General features: G+C 51.2%; 2 protein-coding genes and 1 pseudogene across 2 annotated transcripts in view; 2 read left to right on the forward strand and 1 right to left on the reverse strand.

The window, feature by feature from the left end:
• The window catches only part of CHERP (calcium homeostasis endoplasmic reticulum protein), a 19,128-nt gene extending 15,818 nt beyond the window's left edge, over positions 1-3,310 (forward strand). The window contains exons 13-17 of the mRNA XM_068979436.1: positions 426-512; positions 782-925; positions 1,009-1,125; positions 1,615-1,709; positions 1,970-3,310. Of these exons, the coding sequence (XP_068835537.1) occupies positions 426-512; positions 782-925; positions 1,009-1,125; positions 1,615-1,709; positions 1,970-2,163 (637 nt within the window). The 3' untranslated portion in view covers positions 2,164-3,310. The remainder of the gene's footprint in view (positions 1-425; positions 513-781; positions 926-1,008; positions 1,126-1,614; positions 1,710-1,969) is intronic.
• Positions 2,623-26,621, reverse strand: C9H19orf44 (chromosome 9 C19orf44 homolog). Its single transcript, XM_068979437.1, has 7 exons — positions 26,560-26,621; positions 17,936-18,674; positions 15,578-15,890; positions 10,972-11,045; positions 9,541-9,961; positions 5,543-5,709; positions 2,623-3,886 (listed from the first exon to the last, which is right to left on the reverse strand). Exons 2-7 carry the CDS (start codon positions 18,671-18,673, stop codon positions 3,815-3,817), a joined length of 1,785 nt encoding a protein of 594 aa, XP_068835538.1. The 5' UTR covers position 18,674; positions 26,560-26,621; the 3' UTR covers positions 2,623-3,814.
• Positions 20,118-20,599, forward strand: LOC138086481 (large ribosomal subunit protein uL11-like; annotated as a pseudogene).
• Positions 26,622-26,623: the final 2 nt, after the last annotated feature.

The raw sequence follows: 26,623 nt of genomic DNA on the forward strand, positions 1-26,623 counted from the left end.
GTGTGTTTCAGAGACGGCCAGCTGCCGCCCTGCAGGCTTTGTCATAGGCGTCCCTCAGGACCCTCTCCCCGGTGATCTCACTTCAGCGGTTACCCTGCCATGTGGCAGGGCACAGGCCTATCTGCCTACATCAGAGTGCCTCAGCCCCCATTATGGTAACCCGCAGACCCTGCTCAGCTGTTCAGAGAAACCCCAGCCTGGAAAGGCGAAGAAGCCACGCAGGGCTGGGGGCGCATCCCGGGGCTGGCCCGCCCCTCAGCCTGGCTCCTCCTCCTAGGGGCAGCCTGTCAAGGCGAGCCCCCGAGGGCTTTTGTGTTGCGTCCTTGCTCAGGATCCCAAGCGAGAGAGGGATGGCCTGTCAGGCAGGAGAAAGTCCCTGAGGAGGAAGAGTCGGGTTCAGCCCCAGGACACCTGTGTCTTTACAGCGAAGGCTGGGAGCAGAACGGTCTCTACGAGTTCTTCCGAGCAAAGATGCGGGCCCGGCGGAGGAAAGGCCAGGAGAAGAGGAACAGGTGAGAGCCGCGTACCCGCCGCATCCCCCGTGGAGAGCCAGTCTCCACAGTCTTGTGGAGCTCCTGCAGGCAGCTCCACCATGGCCCACAGGCTGTCTGTGGTGTCATGCCCAAGGCAAGGGGCAGGGATAGGGTCAGTTCTGGTCTTTGCCTGGGGCTGCCGCGCACAGCCTGCAGGAAAGGGTATGTCTGCCCCAGCACCAGGCACCTCTGGGTCTTCTAGGGCCGGGTTGGGAGTTGTCTCCGGCTCACCAGGCCTTTCCCCGCAGTGGACCCTCAAGGTCTCGGAGCAGATCCAAAAGCCGAGGGCGCTCCTCCTCGCGCTCCAACTCGCGGTCCTCCAAGTCGTCTGGCTCCTACTCGAGGTCACGGTCCCGCTCCTGCTCACGCTCCTACTCCCGCTCTAGATCCAGGTGAGCAGGGCTCCGCTGCACGGGGTGCCAGGCCCGGGGCTCCTCGGTGGCCGTGCTGACCCTTCCCTCTCCCCGGCCCGCAGGAGCCGCAGCCGCTCCCGCTCCTCCCGAAGCCGCTCCCGCTCCCGCTCCCGCTCGAGGTCCAAGTCCTACTCCCCAGGAAGGAGGCACCGGTCGCGGTCCAGGAGCCCCACCCCGCCGTAAGATTTCTGTCTTAACTGTCCAATGACCTCTGGTAGCGCTGGAACCCTCTGATGCTTTGCTGGGAATGTTGGAACATGTCATTAGAAGACCCGCTCTAGGTGGCCCGCGCCGAGGCGGCACCTGGGGGCCCCCAGGCGCTCGCTAGCGCAGTGACAGTAGCATTGCGTCTCGCTCCTCGCTCTTACCTCTGCCGTCACATTGTGAAGCCCAAGGCCAGGGCTGGGCTCTGTTTTCTAACCATTTGACGGGTTCGGTGTGTCCGGCCATTGCCACCAAGTGTGGGGCAGGGACCGTCATCTTAGGGGACCCCTTACTGGCCGGCGAAGAGGATAAAGAAGGCGGCTAGAGACCTGAAACGTGTGTGTGTGTGTGTCCGTCTCACGCTGGTGACCCTTCATAGAAGCCACACGCTGTAATATTCTAAGTTTTCATTCCAATAAATGTATCCACTCTTTTGTAAAAGACGTTACCTGTCTTAATTTTAGTTCCTCGGCTGGTCTGGGTTCTAATTCAGCACCTCCTATACCCGACTCAAGGCTTGGGGAAGAGAACAAAGGACATCAGATGCTGGTGAAAATGGGTAAGTTTCTGGGGAAGACAAAACAGCCCGCTCTGGGCTCTCGGGGTTTGAGGGGGCTTAGGGAGTCAGAACGTTCCCACTTGGAAACAGAAACCTGCAGGGCTTCTGCCGGTGCTCTTTCTCACCGCGTTAGTTCCAAGTTCGTGACCTGCATGTCATGGAACTCCCTGTAGGCATTTGCACTGAACTTCACGTCAGGGTAAAGGCGCCACGCTTCGGGCTTCCCCTGGGTTGTAACCACTCATCCCTCTCTCTTTCAGGCTGGAGTGGATCCGGCGGCCTTGGCGTGAAAGAGCAAGGGATCCAGGACCCCATCAAGGGGGGGGACGTGCGGGACAAGTGGGACCAGTACAAGGGCGTGGGCGTGGCCCTGGACGACCCCTACGAGAACTACCGCCGGAACAAGAGCTACTCCTTCATCGCCCGCATGAAGGCCCGGGAGGAGTGCAAGTAGGCCGGCAGAGCCCCGCTGCCGGGCCCACTGCTGGTGGAGGATGGCGGGGGTAGCCCGGCTCCTGCCCCGGCGCTGCCCATGGGAGCCACAGGAGGAGGAAGATGGGCGCGGGTCTTGTGCCCAGTGCCACGCTGGATGGTGCCGAAGGCCCAGACCCCACCCGCAAACCAGCTCTAACGTAGCAGCAGGCATCACGAGGGGGTACGCAGCCCACGCGGCCACAAGCTTATTTCCCCGGACAGTGAAGCAAGAGACACAAGACCCCTGGATAAAAACTCCCACCGTCTGAAGACACGGCCGTCTCACTCTCCCCTCAGCCTGAGCCTCTGAAACCAGGGGGCGTGTGTGCAGGGGACCTGTGCACGCACATCAGGCCAGGCGCTGCTACTGCTCACTCGTTAAAGATGGAAAAAAGCAGAACCTTTTTGATTTGCAGAGTTAAACGGGGTTTTCATTTTTATTCCAAGCGGTTTAGTTTTAGAAAAAAGAATACTGATCTAGGCTGATCCCCAGTGAGATAATTTGAAACCTATTTCCTCTGAGACATACCAGCCCTTAATTCAGTTACTTTAGCTGTTTAAGTTGAGGATTTTTTTTCTTTTTTCTTTTTTGAACATTAGCCATTTGTTGTTACCTGCAGAAACAAAAAGTTCTGAGGAAACTCACCTGAGGCATCTTCAGGTCACGGAACGATGACACCCTGGAGAACTTGTACCCTTAGCGTCTCTACTTGCTTTTTTCACTGAGAGGAACCCCACACCAGCACTCGTGTGAGACAGCCCATTCTCATCCAGAGTGCGGGGCGCGACCCCTGGCCCTGCCTCCTGCTCTGTCACTTCTTTTGCGGGTCCCCGCCCGCCCCCAAAGGGCAGGAGGCCAGAAGGAGCTGCCTCTGCCAGGAGCCGCCTGGGATCCACCCTCCTCGGCATCCCCGGGCAGCTTGGTGCAGTGCCGTTTATTTGTACAGAAACATTTTTGGAAAATTCTTTTCAATAAGATGCAAAATCCTCTCCAACTTTTCAACCTGATAGGATAAACTGTTTGATTTTTGTTCTAGATTTCCTGTAGCTGTGAATTGTTCAAACGTGTCTGATTCAGGATAAAATGTAAACGTGTTGTTAACAATTTCTTGTGGATTTTACTGTTTTGCCTTCAAATAAAGACCTTTTTTTAAAGACCTTTTTCTTTGCGTTTAAATCAGAAGCGTGCTCATGCTGAGGTGGGCGGAGGTGCGTCCTGAGTGCAGATTGTGTCTGAATCGTGGAGTTGGGTTGGAGCTCTGCCTGGGTGTCTCATGGGGGTCCCCGGCGTGGACGCGTGGCCCTGCTCCCTCGTTAGTCGAGGGGGCTCCTCACCCCCACCGTGTACTGAGCCTGAGAAGCCAGCACCTGCCCCAGTGGAGCCACTCCACGTGGCATCACCTGGCACGCTGGCATCCCCGTCCTGTGCACGTGCTGACAGGCTCCACCTGGCTCCACGTCACTGGCCTGTGGTGTCCTCTCCAACGACAGGCATGCCGACAAGACGGGCTACTCAGCTGGAGATGACTGGAGCACCCCAACCACCGAATGCCCCCTGGGATCTCGGGTGAGTGTCACGGCCAGCGTACGGGACCAGCTCCTCAGGGATTCGAGCCCATCGCTCCTGGCACTCATAGCTCCTTCTTCACCTCCTCCAGGGCCTCCTCCATGGTCAGCAGGGCGGGCCTGTGTTGTCTGATGTACTGTGGGGCAGAGGACACACAAGGAAGCCATCAGCACTGCTGCCTCCGTCCACTAAGGTTCTGGGTCCTGGGGATGGCACATGTCTGTCTCCAGGGACTAAGAGGAAGAGGGCTGTGGTAAAGGGGACAGGGCTACCCGGCTGCCCTCGGAGGATACAGGCTGGGGAGAAGGGCTCGGGTGCCACCCTCAGGTTGTGGGCCTGGAGCAGAGCAGGCCACCAGCCACTCAGGGGCTATAGGCATAAGCAATCAGATCACTTCAGCTTGCATTCAGCTAACACACGTCCAACAGCGGAAAAAGTTCAAGGACCCCTCAGGGGTGCCATCAGCCAAGTCCAGAATGTGGGGAAGTGTGGGACAGCCGGTTTCCTTCCAACCAATAAACTAAGGAAACAAGAGGTGGGGAAGGGGGGGTGGCCTGTAAGCAGCGGTTCTCAGAGTGGGTCCCCAGTGGGCCCGTGAGAGGAACACCCACTCTCAGGCCCACTCTACCGCCAAGGCAAACCCAGTGGTCAGGCCTTCGGAGGTCTTACTGCTCAGGGCTGCAAACCTCTGCTATATAGGTTAGGAGTCTTAAAAAAATACTAAGCAAACGGTTGTAGGACTCTGGATACACGTGAAACAAATAGGAATGAAACGTACACCTTCTATGAGTGAAAATCTGAACACTGGACACCTAATAATGATAACTGAGAAAAGTCAGCTTGGTTTTGGTATTACAGTAGTATTGTGATTATTAATTTTTAAGTCCTTAAGAAGTATGTACTAAAATACATGTAGCTGAAATGCTAAAAATCACCACGCAGAACAATTCATACAGTACGATGCCATTTCTATAAAGAAACACCTATCACATCATATATAATACTACACCTATTCTATATATTTTACACGTATAGAATATGTGACATAATATTGTACACATGCTTAACAGTTTATATTTTACATAGGAGAAATCTAAAGGATATATATCAAGTTGGTAATAATTATCCCTGAAATTATGGAGAACTTTATAAGTAACAGATCTCCAACAGAATTTTTATAAAATAATGTCTGTCATCGGACAAGAAATGAATTTTGGAGGGGAAAAAGCAAGATGAGTGTGATATCCCCAGAGCACCCGCCCTCAGGACTGGTGGCCCCCAGGAAGGGTCTGTGGAAGGGCAGGGCCCTTACCCAGGAGAAGGGCACCTTTGGTCTGACGTCACACGGCATCCCTGCCCCAGCCCTGGTCACAGCCAAGGAGAGAAAGGGGCTCCTTCGGCCAGGACTGAAGGGGGCTTGGGCCCCAGTGCCCCAGTTTGAGCCCCAGAAGCCCCTTGCCCTCTCCCCCATGGAAGTGGGAGCCCCGGAAGCCCCCTGCCCCCTCCCCTCCATGGAAGTGGGAGCCCCGGAAGCCCCCTGCCCTCTCCCCACCACGGAAGTGGGGGCAGCGCTGTGGCCACCTCTTTGGTTTGAGCCCCGGAAGCCCCCTGCCGTCTCCCCGCCATGAAGTGGGGGCAGCGCCGTGGTGACCGTTTTGGTTTGAGCCCCGGAAGCCCCCTGCCCTCTCCCCACCACGGAAGTGGGGGCAGCGCTGTGGCCACCTCTTTGGTTTGAGCCCCGGAAGCCCTCTGCCGTCTCCCCGCCATGAAGTGGAGGCAGCGCCGTGGTCACCTCTTTGGTTTCCTCCAGAGTGTGGTAGTGGAATGAGTCTCCATCCAGGGAGTGCAGGAGGGACGCGTGCAGGTGCCGGCTGGCCTCGATGAACTGCTGCGCCAGGCTCAGCTGCTGCTTCAGCACATCGTGGAGCGCGAACACGGCCGGGCTGTATGCAGTCAGGGCTGCCACCCCGGCTCCGGGTCAGTTGTCAGCGCCCGGGGCCCCGGCCCCCAGCCCTCGCTGCACCCCGCGGCCAGCCCTGCACCCCAACCCCTCGGCTGTGGCAGGATGCTCTCCGCAGGTACCACCCCCTCCAGAAGCAGCAGCTGCCTCGCCTCGTCATGTGCCTTTCCGCTCAGTGGTAGACGAACTGCGCTCTCTGACTTGTGTGTGGGTCTCACACACTAGGCCCCCAGGCACCACTGGAAGCCTCAACCTCGGTGTCCAACACAAGGGAGGAAGGCCAGCAACACGGCTCTCCAGAGAGTGCAGCCTCATGGTGTGGGTCTAACTCTCCTGAGTTGTACACTTCAACATAAGGAGAGGGGAAATTTTACACTTCGTATGTTTAAGCATGTGGGGCTTCCTGGTGGCTCAGCACTAAAGAATCCACCTGCAATGCGGGAGACGGGCTCTATCCCTGGGTCGGGAAGATCCCATGGAGGAGGGCACAGCCACCCACTCCAGTATTCTCGCCGGGAGAATCCCATGGACAGAGGAGCCTGGCGGGCTGCAGTCCATAGGGTTGCAAAGGCAGACACGAGTGAAGCAACCAAGCAGGCACGCATGCATGTTTAAACACGTAATTAAAATAATTTAAAATGCAACTAAGATAAAATATGTAGGGACTTCCCTAATGGTCCAGTGGTTAGGGCTCTGAGTTTCCACTGTAGAGGGCACGAGTTTGATCCCTGGTGAGGAAACTAAGATCCCACATGCCACACGGCATGGCCAAAATTTCTTTTTAATATTTATATATAATTTTAACAAAATAAAAGTCCAATTAAAAATAACTGCAACAGTTAAAGATGATCATGACTAAAATAAAGACCATTACTAAGACTATACTCATGGAAAAGTCTCCGAGGTCGATATTACGTTTAAAAAAAGGATGAGGGTCTTTTTTAAGATGTAAACATTTCACTTATAACCAATATATTTTAACATGTTCATCTTCTAAAACTGGTAAGAAAATTGAAATGGTAAGAAAAAGAACAGGTTCCAGACAGCCCCTGGCTTCTGTCGTGTGAGCCATCAGTGGCCCCATGGGGACCTGGCACAGACTGGGTTTCCTATAGTGACCGTCACCTCTTCACTGGCACCTTCCTCGCACCCCAGGCTTGGCGGGGCCTCCCCAAGGCCCCGTGATCCCTCCACACTCAGCAAGAAGGCAAGGGCCGTGTCCACGGGCCTGGGCCACTTGGTCCTGGCTGAGTGGAGGAAACCAGCTATGGAATCTGGAGACGGTCTCAGAGGGAGCACACAAAGGTGGTCCTGTCGGGGTGGGAGGCTTGCAGTGTGTCCCTCCTAACCTGCCTGTTTCCTCCAACACGGGTGTCCTATTGTAAGACAGACAAGGTTCTGGGACACTCAGTCTGTCGTCTGGGAGCCCAGAAATTGTGGCAGTTACCTGTGGCTGTGACCGTCCCACCAACAGATTCTCCAAACCCAGCACCTAGGAGTGGCCCTACACCTCCAAGGGTGGACGTGAAACTGCAGGTAAAATGTGTCCGCTTCACCTAAAGGAACCCACAAGGTGGGCTGGGCTGTTACCTTCTATGGCATCTGCGCTGATGACATGGCTGGCGATGGGTGCCGGGTCCACGTAGGCACCTCCCAGGGCTGGTCCGATGGCTGCCACGCCGGCCGCTGCTCCAGACACGCAGGGGGAGAGGTGAGTGGGCAGAGAGTCCAGAGCAATGACTTTCTCATCAACAGGTAAGATGCTGAAATAGGCTATGTGAGTCTGTCTTTTCCTCTTTCTGAATGTGATGGCCACTCTCCTTGCTTGTTTTAATCTTTCCGCTTCTTAAAGTTTCCCCAAACCTGCCTCCATCTTTCTGGTAAGTTCTCCTTGTTCAATACACAGGTCAGGTGAGCTGGCTGAAGCAGTCACTCAGCTCAGGGCGGCTGCCCTTCCCTGGATGGGCCTCTCTCTGACAGCCACTTGTGAGCTTCAGATGTTCCCTGGACTCTAGCAGGTTGATTTATTTAGGCTGCCTTTTTCCTCCCACCTTTCAATGTCAGGCCTAATCTAGGAAATCAGCACCACTGATGTTTTACGAAAGCATCTCTAAATTGCAAAGAAGGAAACAGACATGTGCCCATTTGCTGCCCAAAGGCTCTGTTCTCAGAAAGGCAGCAGGAAGATATGGGCAGGGGACTCAGAGGTTTCTGAGTCACAGAGACAGGGTTTAAAATCCACTTGAACACCTTCCAGTGATTCAGCTGGGCCCATCTGACTGACCTGCCTCCCTGAGAAACAGAACAGTCACACCCTGTGGGCAGGTGTGAGGTCTGGACAGAAGCATCATGAAGCCCCCAGATCCAAATGAGCAGATCAAGCAAGAACCGCAGGGATTTCCCTGATGGTCCAGTGGTTAAGAATCCACCTTCCAAGGCAGGTTCAATCCTTGGTCCAGGAACTAAGTTCCCATGTGCCGTGCGGCAACTAAGCCTGAGTGCTACAACTAGAGAAAAAGCCACCTGCCTCAGTGAAGAGCCCATACACTGCAACAAAGACCCAGCACGGCCAAGATAAGCAAGTTTCAAAAAGCAGGAATTGCACCCCAGCACACAGCCTAGGAACAAGCTCTGTCTGCATCGTGGGTGTTGTCTAGACCAGTGGTCCCCAACCTTTCTGGCATCAGGGGCTGGTTTTGCAGAAGACAATTTTTCCACCAACTGGGGTGGGGGTGGTGACGCGGCGGGGCAGTTTAGGGATGACTCCAGCGCATTACATTTGTTATGCTGCCGCTGATCAGACAGGAGGCAGAGCTCAGGCGGTAAAGCAAGTGATGGGGAGCAGCTGTAAACACAGAAGAGGCTTCGCTCACCTGCTCACCTCCTGCTGTACAACCAGGTTCCGAACAGACCACAGACCTGTCGTGGTCTGTGGCCTGGAGGTTGGGGACCCCTGGTCTTGACGAGAAAAAGGAACAGTGCGTGTGTACACGCAAAGTTGCTTCAGTCACGTCCGACTCTTTGCAACCCCATGGACTGTAGCCCGCCAGGCTCCTCTGTCACTGGGATTCTCCACGAGTATACTGGAAGGGGTTGCCATGCCCTCCTCCAGGGGATCTTCCCGACCCAGGAATCAAACCTGCATCTCCTGTGTCTCCTGCATTGCAGGCGGATTCTTTACCGCTGAGCCACTGCGGAAGCCCCGAAACAAAGAACGGGAATCACTAAAAGAAAGCGACCTTTCTGTCCACATGGGCCAAAACCAATGCTGAGAACAAGAGAAATGATGAGCCGTGCCTGCTGCATGACAGAAGGGAATCCGCCAAACACACACGGCAAGTTCTGACCAACAGCTGGACTGGCAACACAGCAGCTCTTAGAGCCCCCATGCTCAAGGACCCCAAAGCATCTGAGGATGTGCTGTCCTGGAAGGTGGTCCCTGTCACATCTGATGTTTCGGGCGGGGTTGCTCTCTGGCGGGGCCTTCCTGGCCACTGCAGGTGCTGAGCAGCAGCCTGGCCTCCACCCAGAGACAGACAGTCACCCACCCTGGCCTATGTCCCCTGGGGCCAGGATCAGCCCCGCTGACAACCACTGCTTTAGGTTTTGGTTTGAAACCTTTCAGTGTTTCGAAGCTTGGGAGTCAGTGGGGAATACCTAGGGAGCTCCCCTTTTCTGTGGAAGAGGAAGCAGGGGGCTGAGGTCCCATCAGCTGGCTGATGACAGCCCAGACCTCCTGGTCCAGGGGCTCCTGCCGATCACCACCGCAGGCCTGCCTCTCCCTCCTCTGACCCTCAGGCCACGTCCTGACCCTCAGGCCACATCCTTACCCTTAGCCCACTGGTAGGTGAAGGTGGGATCGGGCGTCTGCACAGCCGTCTCCTTCACCACGACTCTTGGGTGTCCACCCCTGGCCCGCTTCTTCCGTGACTTGGGACTTGAGGGAGGGAGGTCTGACTTCAGACTTGCAGAAAATTCAGACCGACTGGCCAGCGTCCTGTCGGGAGACTCCTCTGAACGGGCCGTTGACTCAGATGCTGTGGGACTTGGGGATTTTTCAAAATCTTCTGAGTAAGTCAAGCTCACCGCGCTGGCAGTAGGTTCCAGAGACGTCGGCCCCAGGCAACAAATGCCCTGGGGCCCAGGGGACGAGGCCGATGGCTCACTCAGGTGCTCGGAGATCTCGCTCTCAGAGGGGGGATCCCCTGCCCAGGGCCTTCTACTGGATGCCTTGCCCCCCTGACCTTCTTTCTAAAATGAAGGATGGCAGAGGTAACTGGAAAGTACTTTCGAATGAGCAACACAATCAAAATACCACTGCATTAGAAGTGAGGGCGCCCCAGGGACCCAGCAGGTGAGGGTCTACACGGTCCTTTCTAGACCTGGGCCAGTCAAGTATTGCGAGCAGAACTCTTGAAACCCTTCAGCACGAAGCTGCTGTGCTTAACACTGATGGGGTGAGCATGTGTTAGCAGCAGGTGGGTGAAATATGTTGTCATTATCATGTTTATTAAAACCTGTGCTGGGACTTCCGGCGGTTAAGAATCTGCGCTTCTACTGGAAGGGGCACTGTTCCAAACCCTGGTCGGGGAACCCTGGTGGGGGAACCCTGATGATCCTGCACGGCAGTCCTGAACGCTGCACGGCGCTGACGGTGAGGTGGTTACTAACACAGCAAGAACCACCTCGGGGCAGTGGAATAAATACAGGTCAGTGCAGGAACTGCTGTGGGGAGGCTGAAGTGGGACCTGCTCTAATCGTCTGATACGTTAAATAACTCCTCTCTTATCATCTTAAATCAGGGTCTCTGCCCATTGACATGTTGACATTTAAGACACAAATATTCCCTGCAGCGGGGGCCAGCCTGTGCACTCCGGGACACTGAGCGCCATCTCTGGCCACTGCCTATTTGATGCCAGTAGCACCCTGCACCACAGGTACGACCACAATGTCGCCAGACATCGCCAAGTGTTCCCAGGTGAGAATCGCTGACCTAAATGAAGCATCATGGCTGCAAAGCATTCTACGTAAAGATCTCAAGTGAAAAATCAGCTCAGGGACTCCCCTCATGGTCCGATGACTAAGGCTCCAAGCTCCCAGTTCAGGGGGCCCGGGTTCAATCCCTGGTCGGGCAACTAAGGTCCCACATGCTGCAACTAAAGATTCCCACAACGAAAATAGAATATCCCACATGCCGCAGTCAGATTAGTTAAATAAATCTTTTTTTAAAAAGAAACAAAAAATCGGTTCACTGTACTTACTTCCCATTCCAAGTCTGATTTCTCACTGACAGCTGGAGCCAGATCATCCAGGGATAAAATGTTTATTCTAAAATCTGTAATTAAAAATGTAACATGGCAATATTTACTCATTTATTCCACAGGTATTGACCATCCTGTTGAAGAAACTGGGCTAAGAGCTAGGGATAGGAAGATGCAGAAGTGTTCTCAGAAAGCTAACTCAGGCATCTGAGTACTTTTTCCTTAAAGGGCGAGATGGTAAGTATTAATAGTCCAGGCTTTTTCGGGCTAGCCTGTCTCTCTCACCATTGTTCAACTCTGCCCTTGTGATGACGGGAAAGCCACCAAGGACCGTGTGTAAGCAAATGAGTATGGCTGTGTCCCAGTAAAACTTTACTTCTAAAAACAGGCAATGGGAAGGGCTTCCCTGGTGGTCCAGTGGTTAAGAATCCACCTTGCAATGCAGGGGATGCAGGTTCGATCCCTGGTCAGGGAACTGAGATTCACATGGCGTGGGGCGACCCCAGGCATTGCCAACTACTGAGCCCCTGCCCTGCAACGAAGATCCCGCATGTGGCAACTAAAATCTGTGGCAATCAAATAAATACATATTTTAAAATAGACAACGGGAGGATTCCCTGATGGTCTAGTTGTTAGGACTCCATGCTTTTACCGCCAAGGACCCAGGTTCAATCCCTGGTCAGGGAACTAAGATCCAAAAAGTAGTGGTGGTGGTGGTGTAGTTGCTCGGTTGTGTCTGACTCTTTTGACCCCCAAGGACTATAGCCCATCAGGCTCCTCTATCCATGGGATTCTCCAGGCAAGAATACTGGAATGGGTTGCCATTTCCTTCTTCAGGAAGATCTGAAAAATAGAGAAGCAAGGAAAAAAACAAAAACAGGCCAGAAGCTTCCCAGCCACTGGCCTCCACAGAGCGGCTCACAATGCAAAGAGGGAAGCGCAGCGTTAAGTATGCTTGAGGTAGGAGAGGCGGGCCCTCCACTGGGAGGCGCCTCATCCTAGGTTCTCATTTAAAGCGAGTTAAGGGCACAGGGGGTCTTTCCTGGGGGCTCAGATGGTAAGGAATCTGACTGCAATGCAGGAGGGCCAGCTTCAGTCCCTGGGTCGGGAAGATCCCCTGGAGGAGGGCATGGCAACCCACTCTGGTATTCTTGCCTAGAGAATTTTATGGACAGAGGAGCCCGGTGGGCTACAGTCCATGGGGTCGCAAAGAATTGGACACGAGTGAGTGACTAACACTTCCGTTTCAAGCTCAGGCGAGCTTCCACTCTGTGGTGCCAGCTGCCAGCTGCCAACGCCTGAATGCCACGGGTGCAGGTTACTAGAAGAGGAAGGCTCCATGCAGTCCCAGTGCCCTAGCAGGTTTTGCCCCGCCAACATGTGGGCCTGCTCTTCCCCGGGAGGAGGAGGGCTGACAGGCAGCCAGGGTCAGGAGCAACTCCACCACATGGCTCACTTCACGACTGAAGCACAGAGGCTGTGTGTGTGTGATGCAAGGGGGACAGGGGTGTCCACCCTGTGGGGCCTCAAAACCCCCGCAGGCGCATGATCCAACGCCGGCTGAGTTGGGTGGACACTTGGCGGGGCCCTCCAAGGTGTCTTAGGGGCTTCCACGGAGGGCGCGAGCAGCCTGGCTGGGGTGGAGGGATGAGTCTCCCGGAGGAGGTAGTATGTGGCCCGCAATTCCAGGAACAGACAGGGGGCAGTCAGCGGGGGCAGCTGCAGCAGCGCCCACCACGCAGGAGGCACAGAGCTGGGGGTGAACGAGAGATGGAAGACCGAGCGGCTCACTCCTCCTGGAAAGGCTAGCTGAGCGCAATCCCAAACGCCAGGCTGCCCAGCAATGGAAGACCGAAATGGAAGCCTAGCTCAGCACTTCAGCGCTAAGGGCTCACGCCGCCTCTGAACTCCTCTGACACTGCCAGTTGCCAGCATGCCTGTGGCACACAGGTCCTGGGATACGTTCACGGACAAGCCTCTGAACTAAGCCATCACGGCTGGCTCGGGCCAAGGCACCGCAGGAGACCGTGGACTAGTGATGTTATTGTCATGTCGGCCAACCCCACATCCCACAGGCTCACCGTGCAGCAGGCCCTCCACGTGCGCTGGCTCACTGTCATAGCTCTGGCCCGCGCTACGGATGAGGAAACCGAGATAGAGCCTGAGGCCCTGTGGCCAGAAGGCGGCAGGGCAAGCGTGTCCACCCCAGGCAGTGTGTACGTTAGTCGCTCAGTCTTATCCGACTCTTGGCGACCTCGTGGGCTGTAGCCTGCCCGGCTCCTCTGTCCACGGAATTCTGGCAAGAATACTACAGCGGGTTGCCATTCCCTTTTCCAGGGGATCTTCCCAACCCAGGGATCAAACCTGGGTCTCCTGCATCACAGGCAGGTTCTTTACTGTCCGAGCTACCAGGGAAGCCCCCACCCAAGATGGGCTGGACCCCCCAAACTCAGACTTGTCCTCACCACTCCTTGCTACCTTCCTCTCTTGAAGCTGCATCTGGAGGGGAAGGTGGGGTCTGGACACAGAGGGGGCCCCTTCCCGGCCAGCAGCAGGGGCTGAGGTGCAGCCTGGAGGGGCAGTCAGGAAGGGCCAGAAACCAGGTCTGGCGCTCCTGTCGGTTGTCATGTTGGCCAACCCTGATCCTCACAGGCTTCCCGGGCAGGTACGCCCACCTTCTCATCCACGCCCACCAGGCTGGCCAGGACACCCGTCAGCAGTTCCTCGGGCCTGAAGATCCGAGCCAACAGCAGTGAGGTGCCACGTGGCATGCGGCAGGTGGTGGCCCCCGAGGGGGCTCCAAGGGGGCTTTCTCGCATCCTCAAGCCCACCCCCCTGCACAGGTCCACAGGGAGGGGACTTTGGTCGGCTGTGCTTCTCCTCCCTGCCCCTATATCATGGTGCCTTAGCATCTTTGATTTTTTTTAGGGGGGTAGGGGCACACCACGCAGCCTGTGGGATCTTAGTTCCCTGACCAGGGACTGAACCTGTGACCCTGCAGTGAAAGTGCAGAGCCTTAACCACTGGACCACGAGGGAAGTCCGCATCTTGAATATTTTGAGCTGCAGGAATCTGAGAGACAGAAGGGGCTGCAAGAACTCCCTGACCTCCGAAGCAGGCTGTAAGACCCTCAGGTAAGACTCACCTTCCCTTTACCTGGGGGAAAGGAGCATCCTTATGTCCAAGATGGGGGGAACTGAGCCACCCTCCACCAGCAGGTTTCGCTCCATCTGCCCTCTTTTACTCCTATCCTTTTTCTATCACATTCTCCCAGGACTCTCCACTGCTCATCACACCTAGCAGGAGGCGTCACCGTTCCTTTACATTTTCATTTCCTTATGAAGGCTCCTGGGTCACTTCAAACTTATATGAAATCTTTATTGAATCTCAGAATGCTTTTCTCCTGTTAACCTGTCTTTGGTTACAGAGCCCCAGCCGAGAAGTTAAAAGGACACAAGGGAAAAACTATTTTGCCTCCCCTACCACTGATTCACTGGCTAAAGATCATCCTAGCACCTGGGAACTGGGGGCAGGGGCGGGGCAGGTTTGTGTGTTTGTCATCGTACTCGTGACACCATCACGCCTGACACCTGCCGGCAAATAGCAGGTACTCAACCCAGTTATTTAACTGGGTTTTGGATTGGGGGCAGGAGGAGAAGGGGACGACAGAGGATGTGATGGCTGGATGGCATCACGGACTCAATGGACATGAGTCTGAGTGAACTCCGGGAGCTGGTGATGGACAGGGAGGCCTGGCGTGCTGCGATTCATGGGGTCGCAAAGAGTCGGACACGACTGAGCGACTGAACTGAACTGATGGTAAGGAAACTGCAGAGGGGAGAAATCCATGTTTTCTCTTTTGCTCTTTTCTTAAATACATACGGTATTAAAACTCATGCTGGGGACTTCCCTGGTGGTCCACTGGTTAAGAATCCGCCTTCCCGGCTATACCCCAATACAAAATAAAAATGTTCTCTTTTTTAAAAAGAAAAGATCTGGGGAGTTCAATAAAGAGAAGGAAAAAAAAAACGAACCACCCTGGCTTCCAGTGCAGGGGATGCAGGTTCGATCCCTGGTCGAGGAACTAAGACGCTGGCCACTGCTACAAAGACCCAGCACAGCCAAAAATAAAAAATAAATAAGTATATAAAAAATCATGTTGAATGACGGTGAAAAAATAAAAATGTCTGTGACTGCTTAGAGGTTGGTTTCGTTTTCTGCAATTAAAAAGGAAAGGAGGACACCTCTCTTTTACAAGGAAAACTTTCTCTCATATGAGGCTCGAGAAGGATTTGCCTTCGCTCTGTCACTGGGCAGGGTCACTAGATGAAGACTTTAAAGATAGGACGGGGACTTCCCTGGTGGTCCAGTGGTTAGGACTGCGTTTCAGACACAGGGAAGCAAGGGGTCAGGGAACTAAGAGCCCACAGGCCCCAAGGGGAAAAAGAAATCTGACTTGGCCCCTCAACTAGGAAAGAGGGTGTGGAAAAGCCGAGGGTGCCTTGCACCCCTCGTGATAATACCCTGTGACACCACGCTGGGAACCCTAAAGGCGGTCTCGCCCTCCCTGCCCAGGGTGACAGCTCTGCACAGGGACGAGGGCTACCGTTCAGACTGTCATCGGTGGCTTCTGAGGCCGGCTCCTCCTGAGGCCCAGGCTCGCTCCTTCTCAGGGAGGATGAGCGCTCATCAGCCCCCGCGGTCGAGGGCGCTGATTTCACCAAGGCACCAGGGATGGAAAGCGACACCGTGCGGGAGGCAGACGTGTGCGTCTGTGGGGAGCGAGTTCTCAAGCCGGCACCGCGGGAGGCCCCATCTGCTGACCGTGAAGTTGACAGCCACGAAGTGGGGAATGGCTTTGAGCTGGGCAGATCCTTACTGGGCTGTGAAAGGGCTCTTGGTGGAGTTGGGATTTGACCCTAAGTGGGCGGAAACAAACGAAGGGAAATTAACCAAACACATGCTAAGTCCTGATCAAGCGACATTGGGGTTGGTGGACACTGTGAGGCCTCATGATGACCGTTACCACTCTCAGCCCCTTTCTTCTCCCCTCATCTATCAAAGTTAAGGGACAGCATTTAGGCAAGATAATCCTGGGATCAGAAATACTCAGAAATATTGCTTGGCTTTCAAATCGTGTCTGACTCTGCAAGCCCAACAACTGTAGCCTGCTGGCCCCCTCAGTCCATGGGATTTCCCAGGCAAGAATGCTGGAGTGGGTTGTGACTTCCTTCTCCAGGGGATCTTCCTGACGCAGGGATTGAACTCACAATGCCTGCTTGGCTAGAGAAAGAAATGGTGACCCACTCCAGTATTCTTACCTGGGAAATCCCATGGACAGAGTGGCCTAGTGGGCTACAGTCCAGAAGGGTCACAAAGAGTCAGACAAACTTGGTCACAAGAGTGACTAAGCAAAATTAGCCAAAGCACCTCTACTGTAATTTCCCTTAATAACAAGGGCTGGTGAAGATGTGGAGACATTGGGACCCTCATACACTGCTGACGGGAATGTAAAACAGTGTAGCCATTGTGGGAAACAGTTTGCCTGTTCCTCAGTTAGTTACACACAGTAATAGGACACAACAGTTCTGCTCCTAGGAAAAACCCCAAGAATTGAAAACAGGGACTCAGATACTTGTAACACTATTCATAATTGCCAAAAGGTGGAAACATCCCAGATGTCCGTCAGTGGATGAGTGGATAAACACAATGTGGTCCATCCATGCAATGGAATATTACTCAGCCAGAAAAAGGAATGGAGCATTGATGCATGCCACAATGTGAGTGAACCCCGAAAGCATCATGCTAAGGGAGAGACTGGACACAAAAGGTCACAGGTTGTATGATTCCACTGGAAAAATGTCCAGAACAGGCAAACCCGTGGAGACAGAAAGCAGATTAGTGATTATTAGGGTCTGGAGGACAGGGAAACAGGGAGTGATTGCTTGGTGCACGCGCCCGTGCTCAATCGCTTCGGTCATGTCAACTCTTTGTGCGTCTATGGACTGCAGCCCACCAGGCTCCTCTGTCCACAACATTCTCCAGGCAAGGACACTGGAGTGGGTTGCCATGCCCTCCTCCAGGGGAGCTTCCCAACCCAGGGATCAAACCTGCATCTCCTGTGACTCCTGCATTGCAGGCAGGTTCTCTACCACTGAACCAAGAAGGAAGTAATCAGTGATGGCTTACTTTTGGGAGGATGGGAATGTTTTGGAATGAAACAGATGGCAGTTAAACAACACTGTAAATGTATTAAATGGCACTGAACTGTTCATTTTTAATAGGTTAATTTTAGGTTATAGGAACTTCACCTCAATTTAAAAAAAATGGAGATGGAGCCTTCCCAAGTTAGTGATTCCCATATGGTACAACCAGCAAACGGGCATGCGTCACCAATGGCAGTGATCACAGCTGGGGCTGCATCAGTCATACAAAGTGCCGTCCTGCGGGGTATACAGTCACCAGCGCCACATGGTGCAAAACCACCTGACGTGTCCGAAATCCAGTCCCTTACAGAGCAGGCCAGGAGTGGGTCCTTGTGATCAGCTGAAACCCAACCCTTCCTCATCCAACACTCTCTCAAGTAGCTTATGGGTGATGGTGCTCATCAAAAGACCCCAGTGCTATGACATAAAGGTTCAAATGCAAAGTAGTAATACAAACAAGTACAAAATAAATTAGTGCAAAATGCAGGGATGTCCCTGGTGGTCCAGTGGTGAAGAATCCACCTTGCAACGCAGGGGATGGACGCAGGTTCGATCCCTGGTTGGGGAATTAAGATCCCGCATGCCACAGAGCAACTTGTGTCACCAACTACTGAGCCCAAGAGCTCCAGAGCCATGTGCTGGGACTAGAGTCCCTGCGCCACAAGGGAAGATCCCACGTGCCACAATGGAGACCCGAGGCAGCCAGATAAACAAATAAAAAGTAAAAATGGATAAATACATGCAAACCTTACCGAGACTAGTCTTGTTTGTTCTTTCTCACTGGCTTTGGTGAAACCCTGATTGGTGGGTGTTTCTTTTTCCCTGGAAGATTCTATCAAGCTCCCCAGCAACTCTTTCATTTCCTCTTCATCACTGTCTGGAGAATCCAGTGTTCTAGGAGGTTGTTTCTCTTTGGGTCTTTGAGCATCCCTCTCCTTCCCAACCTGCGCTTCCATGGGTATCTTTTCCACTCGTGCTTCTCTCTTCTTTAGAAACCTACTGACCTTCCCACTCAGCATGTCTGTCTCAGGGACAGGAATTTCAAGGGCCTGTTCCTGGGACAGTTGTCCTGTGTTCTGTGAAGCAAGGTCAGCCGTCCTCCCGGGGGGAGTTTCCTCTGCTCTGCTAGGGAGCCAGTCCTCAGATTCCGCATCCGACAGATCCACCCGCACCTTCCGGTTCCTGATCTTGGTCTCTATCTGTGCCAGCTTCGTGAGCGCCGCGTTGGCCCTGACCTTGGAGGCAGTGGTTGATGGTCTACTTGAAGAGTGCCAGGGCTTGCTCCCCAGGACAGCATTCTCTTTTGGCAGGAAGTGTTTTCCACCCAGAGTCTGGTTTCTTTTTAAAAATCTGCTGGGACCAGGTGCTATTTTGGTAAGACTTCTACTGATATCAGAGTTCCACATGGCCCCCATCTTTGAATCTTCTAAGGAAATATCACTGAGGTCGCCAAAGATGTCACACACAGGACGGCTGGGTTTTCTTATCGAAGCCATTCTAGGGAGTAAAGACAGAAAGCTTAAGAATCAGAACACCTGATGTTCATACTGCCAGTTCAAATCTCTCAACAGCTCCCACCACTTGGGAGAGACCACATCCCCTTTTGCCATCTGGCCAGAGCTGCACCTCCAAGCCTGATGACCACCATGAAAATAAGACACCTGGGACTTCCCTGGTGGTAGAGTGGGTAAGAATCCGCCTGCCAGTGCAGGGGACACAGGTTCGATCCCTAGTCCAGAAGGTTCCAGAAGCCACAGAGTAACTAAGCCCTGAGCACCACAACTTCTGAAGCCTGCGTGCCCTAGAGTGTGTGCTCCACAGCAAGAGGAGGAGCCACCCGGAGGAGAAGCCCGTGCACCGCGGCAAAGAGTAGCCCCGGCCTGCCGCAGCTAGAGAGAGCCCCGGAGCACCAACGAAGACCCAGGGCAGCCAAAAAATAGGTTAAAAATATAGAAATAAGACCTGGTATGTTACTACTGAATTACCCTTTAGGGCGAGGTATTAAGTGACATATGTTACCTATTAAAGACAAAAGTCAGCGATTCTCAGGCCCCAGCAGGATGCCCAGTACTTCATTCAGAGCTGCAGTATCTCATTTAACCCTCACTTGACCCTGTGAGTTGGTTATTGTCATCCCTCTCTCATAGAAGGAGAGGAAGGAAATGAAGGCCCCAGCAGGTTAGATCCTGATCAGTGAGTTGTTATTGTTGTTCAGTTGCTAAGTCGTGTCTGATTCTTTGAGACCCCATGGACTGCAGCACGCCAGGCTTCCCTGTTCTTCACTCTTTCCCAGAGTTTGCGCAAACTCATGTCCATTGAGTCGATGTTGCCATCCAACCATCTTATCCTCTGTCATCCCCTTCTCCTCCTGCCCTCAATCTTTCCCAGCATCAGAGTCTTTTCCAATGAGTCAGCTCTTCACATCAGGTGGCCAAAGTATTACAGTTTCACCATCAGTTCTTCCAATGAATATTCAGGGTTGATTTCCTTTAGGACTGACTGATTTGATCTCCTTGCAGTCCAAGGGACTCTCAAGAGTCTTCTCTAGCACCACAGTTCAAAAGCATCACCTCTCTGGCGCTCAGCCTTCTTTATGGTCCAACTCTCACATCTGTACGTGACTACTGGAAAAACTATAGCTTTGACTGTATGACCAGTGAGTAGCAGAGCCAAATTCAGAGCTTAGGCTGATTCCAAAGATCTCGCTCACCCCCAGAGTTCTTCACTGTCTCTCCAGCTGCCCCACTTCAACTCTAAGTCAGTCCTACTCCCCAGTCGCACCCCAAGTCCGGTCTCCTCTTTTATCCAAATGTCCTCAGTTCTCTCAAAAAAAAAAAAAAAGAGCTGTTGAGCTTTCAGCTTTTGGCTCGGAGGAGGCCAAGGTGCAACTTTCTTTGCTCGTCCCAAATCCGAGTTCATCTGACACCAGCCACCTCCACCATGCCGCCTAAGTTCAACCCCAACGAGATCAAAGTCGTGCACCTGAGGTGGACCGGTGGGGAGGTTGCTGCCATGTCTGCCCTGGCCTCCAAGATCGGCCCCTTGGGTCTGTCTCCAAAACAGGTCAGTGATGAATCACCAAGGCAACTTAGTGACTGGAAGGGTCTGAGGATTACAGTGACACTGACCATTTAGAACAGACAAGCCCAGATTGAGGTGGTACCTTCTGCTTCTGCCCTGATCATCAAAGCCCTCAAGGAACCACCAAGAGACAGAAAGAAGCAGAAAAACATTAAGCACAGTGGAAACATCACTTTTGATGAGACTGGATGCGGCATCAGTCTCTAGCTAGAGAACTTTCTGGAACCATTAAGGAGATCCTGGGGACTGCCCAGTGTGTGGGCTGCAATGTTGATGGCCACCACCTTTATGACATCATAGATGTTATTAACAGTGGTGCAGTGGAGTGCCCAGCTAGTTAAGAACGGCAAAGGGAAAAGAAAAATAAAGGATTATTTGATAACCCCTCCCCCCAAAAAAAGAGCTGTTGAGAGCCTGCCCTGGTAGTCCAGGGGTTAAGACTCCACATTCCCAATGCAGGAGGCCCAGGTTCAACCCCTGGTCAAGGAACTAAGATCCTGCATGCCACACAGTGAGGCTAAATAAAGAAAAATAGTTTTAAAAACTGACTGTACTCCGGGGGGTGATCGACAGGGAGGCCTGGCGTGCTGCAATTCATGGGGTCGCAAAGAGTCGGACATGACTGAGTGACTGAACTGAACTGTACTATTTTTTTTTTTAAAGCTGGTTTTGAAACTCAATCTATATGTTTAATGAGCTCCCAAGAAATCTTATTTTACTTAGTGTAAGAACCACTGCCCTGGGAGCAGGACTGGGGCCTTTGGACAGACACAGACCACCCTCTCCTCCCATCCTGCACGAAATGTCAGCCACGTGCTGTGCGTGTGAGCTGGTGCACATTTTTCTGGGGAGAAGGGCCTGAGTTTTCATCGTATGCTCAGAGTTCTCGTGTACCCCTGGAAGAACATGAACAATCCACTGCAAGATTTACCAAGGTTTCAAAAGATTGTAAAGACTTGGGAAAAATATGGCATGGGTGGGTGTCTGCTGCAGGCCCTCTAGTGAGGAACTTGGCAATGGCAATGAAAACGTGAAATGCACAGAACCATGAGCCCACAGTTCCACGTCTGGGAATTTACCTACAGTTACATTCTCAAAGTCACATAGAGATGTCCAGGGAATGTCTTGGTAGCGTTATTTGTACTAATCAGAAACAGAGGCCCAGTGAGGTCCAGACAACCACAGGTACACAATGGAATATTAGGCAGCCATTAAAGGAAGGGGGAGAATCTGTGTGCATAGCATCTCCAGCATAATGGTCTGTGAGACAGAAAAGACGAGAACCATGCCTCAGCTCCATACTGTTTGAATGGTGGGACTTGCCTGGTCGTCCAGGGGTTAAGACTTTGTGCTTCAGAGGGCACAGGTTCAATGTCTGATCAGAGAACTAAAATCCCACATCCTGAACAGTGCAGCCCCCAAAAAACAAAAAATACTGTTTGAATGTTCCACCAAGACTATATATGTTACATTTATTAAAAAACAAAAAAGTACTGTGAAACCCAGAAAAGCTTTTCCCTCCTCTCTATCCACTTGGAAAACTATTTATTAGGATTACCAGAATAAATAGAGAACAGTCAGTTATTTGAATTTCAGATAAACAGCAAATAATTTTTAAAAATTAAGTATGACACAAAAATTTTTATGGTAAAAGCTAATGTTCTGAACATTTTATACTAAAAAGCATTGTACTCCAAATACCTTTATATTAAATATTATTTATCTGAAATTGAAATTCAACTGGGTGTCCAGTATTCTGACTTGTTAAACTTGGCAACTCTACATCTTATACACCTTTTAAAGCTGAGTTCAAATATTTTGTGCTAGGCAACGCATTTAACCCTATCCCTAAGATTCTGGACAAGAATGAATTATTTTTAGTGTTTTATTGTCTGTTTCTCTGACTAGTGTGCTTGCTCTCTTATCCCCATCTTAACAACTCATATACTAAGAGTACCCAGCATAGGCCTGACCACACGGGTCAGTGAATGGAAAACCACGCGGAATTCCTAGTGGGAGTGACCCTGGTCAGATTACTTAACCATTCTGTCCCTCAGTTTCAGTTCAGTTCAGTTCAGTCGCTCAATCGTGTCCAACTCTTTTCGACCCCATGAATCACAGCACGCCAGGCCTCCCTGTCCATCACCAACTCCCGGAGTTCACTCAGACTCACATCCATCGAGTCAGTGATGCCACCCAGCCATCTCATCCTCTGTTGTCCCCTTTTCTTCCTGCCTCCAATCCCTCCCACCATCAGCCATTTCCAATGAGTCAACTCTTTGCATGTGGTGGCCAAAGTACTGGAGTTTCAGCTTTAGCATCATTCCTTCCAAAGAAATCCCAGGGCTGATCTCCTTCAGAATGGACTGGTTGGATCTCCTTGCAGTCCAAGGGACTCTCAAGAGTCTTCTCCAACACCACAGTTCAAAAGCATCAATTCTTCGGCGCTCAGCTTTCTTCACAGTCCACCTCTCACATCCATACATGACCAATGGAAAAACCATAGCCTTGACTAGACAAACCTTTGTTGGCAAAGGAATGTCTCTGCTTTTGAATATGCTATCCAGGTTGGTCATAACTTTTCTTCCAAGGAGTAAGCGTCTTTTAATTTCATGGCTTCAATCACCATCTACAGTGATTTTGAGCCCCCAAAAATAAAGTCTGACACTTTTTCCACTGTTTCCTCATCTATTTCCCATGAAGTGATGGGACCGGATGCCATGATCTTAGTTTTCTGAAAGTTGAGCTTTAAGCCAACTTTTTCACTCTCCTCTTTCACTTTCATCAAGAGGCTCTTTAGTTCCTCTTCACTCTCTGCCATAAGGGTGGTGTCATCTGCATATCTGAGGTTATTGATATTTCTCCTGGCAATCTTGATTCCAGCTTGTGCTTCTTCCAGTCCAGCGTTTCTCACGATATACTCTGCATAGAAGTTAAATAAGCAGGGTGACAATATACAGCCTTGACGTACTCCTTTTCCTATTTGGAACCAGTCTGTTGTTCCATGTCCAGTTCTAACTGTTGCTTCCTGACCTGCATATAGGTTTCTCAGGAGGCAGTTCAGTGGTCTGGTATTCCCATCTCTTTCAGAATTTTCCACAGTTTATTGTGATCAGTATGTTCAGTATGGGGCATGGAATAAGCACACAATAAAACTTAGATAGCTGTCATGATAGCATTGGGGGGCTTCCCAGGTGGCTCAGCGGTAAAGAATCTGCCTACCACTGTAGGAGATGTGGGTTCAGCCCCTGGGTGGGGAAGGTCCCTGGAGAAGGAAATGGCAACCCCTCCAGTGTTCTTGCCTGGGAAATCCTACAGACAGAGGGGCCTGACAGGATACAGTCCATGGGGTCACAAAAGTGTCAGACACAAGTCAGCAACTAAACAAAACGATAACAATGACAGTATTTGGACTACCTGCATAATGGGTTAACTTTTAGCTGCAAGGACATGGTGAAGAGGAAGTAGAAAGCACTGGAACAACATCAACAGCTATCTCTGTGAATATTTCTGTAGTTATGGCTCCAGGCCATTTCATGCTGGTCAGAGGGCAAGTCTGACCACCAGGCCAGGTTTTCTGGCACCTAGTTCTTCTGAAAGATTTAAAATAAATTTAAAAAGTAATTAAAAAAAATTTTTTTATTAAAAAAAAAAAAAAGGAGGGGTGAATTCCTCTGGTGGCCTTGTAGTTAGGATTCCAGGGGGAGGGATTCAGTCCCTGATCTGGGAAGTGATATCCTGCAAGCCCCACAGATCAGCCAAAAAAAAAAAAAGATTAAAAAAAAAAATAATAATGTTTAAAAGGATAAATTTCATGTTATGTACACCTTACCACAACTAAAATAGATATGTATTTTTAAATTTTATATTGAACTATAGTTGATTTACAATATTGTGTTAGCTTCAGAAACATGTATATTTTGTAAAAATACATTGTAAACTCACAATTAAAAATAAACTAATAGGCAAAATACATGAACTGATACTTCACACAAAAAAATATACAAATGGCCAATAAGCATGTAATAAGATGCTCAAACTACTGCACAATTGCACTCATCTCACATGGTAGTAAAGTAATGCTCAAAATTCTCCAAGCCAGGCCTCAGCAATACATGAACCATAAACTCCCTGATATTCAAGCTGGTTTTAGAAAAGGTAGAGAAACCAGAGATCAAATTGCCAACATCCACTGGATCATGGAAAAAGCAAGAGAGTTCCAGAAAAACATCTATTTCTGCTTTATTGACTATGCCAAAGCCTTTGTGTGGATCACAAGAAACTCCGGAAAATTCTGAAAGAGATGGGAATACCAGACCACCTGACCTGCCTCTTGAGAAATCTGTATGCAGGCCAGGAAGCAACAGTTAGAACTGGACATGGAACAACAGACTGGTTCCAAATAGGAAAAGGAGTACGTCAAGGCTGTATATTGTCACCCTGCTTATTTAACTTCTATGCAGAGTATATCATGAGAAACGCTGGACTGGAAGAAACACAAGCTGGAATCAAGATTGCCGGGAGAAATATCAATAACCTCAGAAATGCAGATGACACCACCCTTATGGCAGAGAGTGAAGAGGAACTAAAGAGCCTCTTGATGAAAGTGAACGAGGAGAGTGAAAAAGTTGGCTTAAAGCTCAACATTCAGAAAACGAAGATCATGGCATCCAGTCCCATCACTTCATGGGAAATAGATGGGGAAACAGTGGAAACAGTGTTAGACTTTATTTCTGGGGGCTCAAAATTACTGCAGATGGTGACTGCAGCCATGAAATTAAAAGACGCTTACTCCTTGGAAGAAAAGTTATGACCAACCTAGATAGTATATTCAAAAGCAGAGACAATACTTTGCCAACTAAGGTCCGTCTAGTCAAGGCTATGGTTTTTCCATTGGTCATGTATGGATGTGAGAGTTGGACTGTGAAGAAGGATGAGAACTGAAGAACTGATGTTTTTGAACTGCGGTGTTGGAGAAGACTCTTGAGGGTCCCTTGGACTGCAAGGAGATCCAACCAGTCCATTCTGAAGGAGATCAGCCCTGGGATTTCTTTGGAAGGAATGATGCTAAAGCTGAAACTCCAGTACTTTGGCCACCTCATGCGAAGAGTTGACTCATTGGAAAAGACTTTGATGCTGGGAGGGATTGGGGGCAGGAGGAGAAGGGGACGACAGAGGATGAGGTGGCTGAAAAGCATCACTGACTCGATGGACGTGAGTCTGAGTGAACTCCGGGAGTTGGTGATGGACGGGGAGGCCTAGCGTGCTACAATTCATGGGGTCGCAAAGAGTCGGACACGACTGAGCAACTGAACTGAACTGAACTGAACTGAAGGTGCTCAACATCATCCATGAGGGGAATTCAAATCAAAGCCACTATGAGATCCCACTTCACACCCACCAGAGTGACTGTAATCAAAAGTACAGAAAGGAACAGGTGGTTGGTGAAATGTGAAGATATTAGATAGAACCCTCACAGCCCTTGGAGGAGACTGTAAAAGGATGCATTTGCCAACCTGGAAAACAGTCTGGTAGGTCCTCAAAAATTTAAACATAGTTACCATAGGACCCAGCAATTTCAATCCCGTGCAGCCGAAGATAACCGAAATGGATGCAAATGTTCGTAACAGTTCTTATTCATAATACACAAAAAGTGGCAACAACCCAAATAAATAGCCATTAACTAGTGAATGCATGAGAACTATTCAGTAATAAAAAAGAACAAATAATGATACACACAACATGCACACGTGTCAAACACACCACCCTAAGTGAAAATACCAGATGATGCAAAAAACCACACAGCCTATTATTCCAGTTACAAGGACTGTCCAGAAAAGGCAAATCCACAAACTCACAAAGCCCATCGGTGGTTGCCTGCGACTGCGGGTGTTAGCGGGGATGGAGAGATACACTTCGGGTGACCTACAAGTTCGAAAGCTGGATGGTGGTGATGTTTGCACCATTTGGTAAATTTTTAGTAAAATAACGTGAATTGTAAGCTTAAAGGGGGTGAATTGTACCGTATGTAGATAAGTTATCAATAAAGCTGTTAAAAGATAAACCAAATTTTGAAAATAGGGGCGCCCTTCAGACCAGCGGGTTGTTCCCCAAGGCCTGGAGCGACCCACATCGGACCATCTTCTCCAGTGCGCCTCAGACAGGGAAACGGAGGCTTGAGGCCCCTGAACCGCCCTCCCGCTGCCCGACCTACTCAGCTCCGGAGCGCGCCCCGTTTCCCTCAATTCCTCTCCCGAGCCCAAGCATCAAGCCTGGCCACCGCCCAGCCAACCCCGCCAACCTCCTCCCGCGAAGTCCTTCCGCGGAGGCTGCCGCCGCTCACGGTGGAACACTTCTGCCAGAGG

Source organism: Capricornis sumatraensis, chromosome 9 (genome assembly GCF_032405125.1).
Source record: "Capricornis sumatraensis isolate serow.1 chromosome 9, serow.2, whole genome shotgun sequence".
Classification (NCBI taxonomy): Eukaryota; Metazoa; Chordata; class Mammalia; order Artiodactyla; family Bovidae; genus Capricornis; species Capricornis sumatraensis.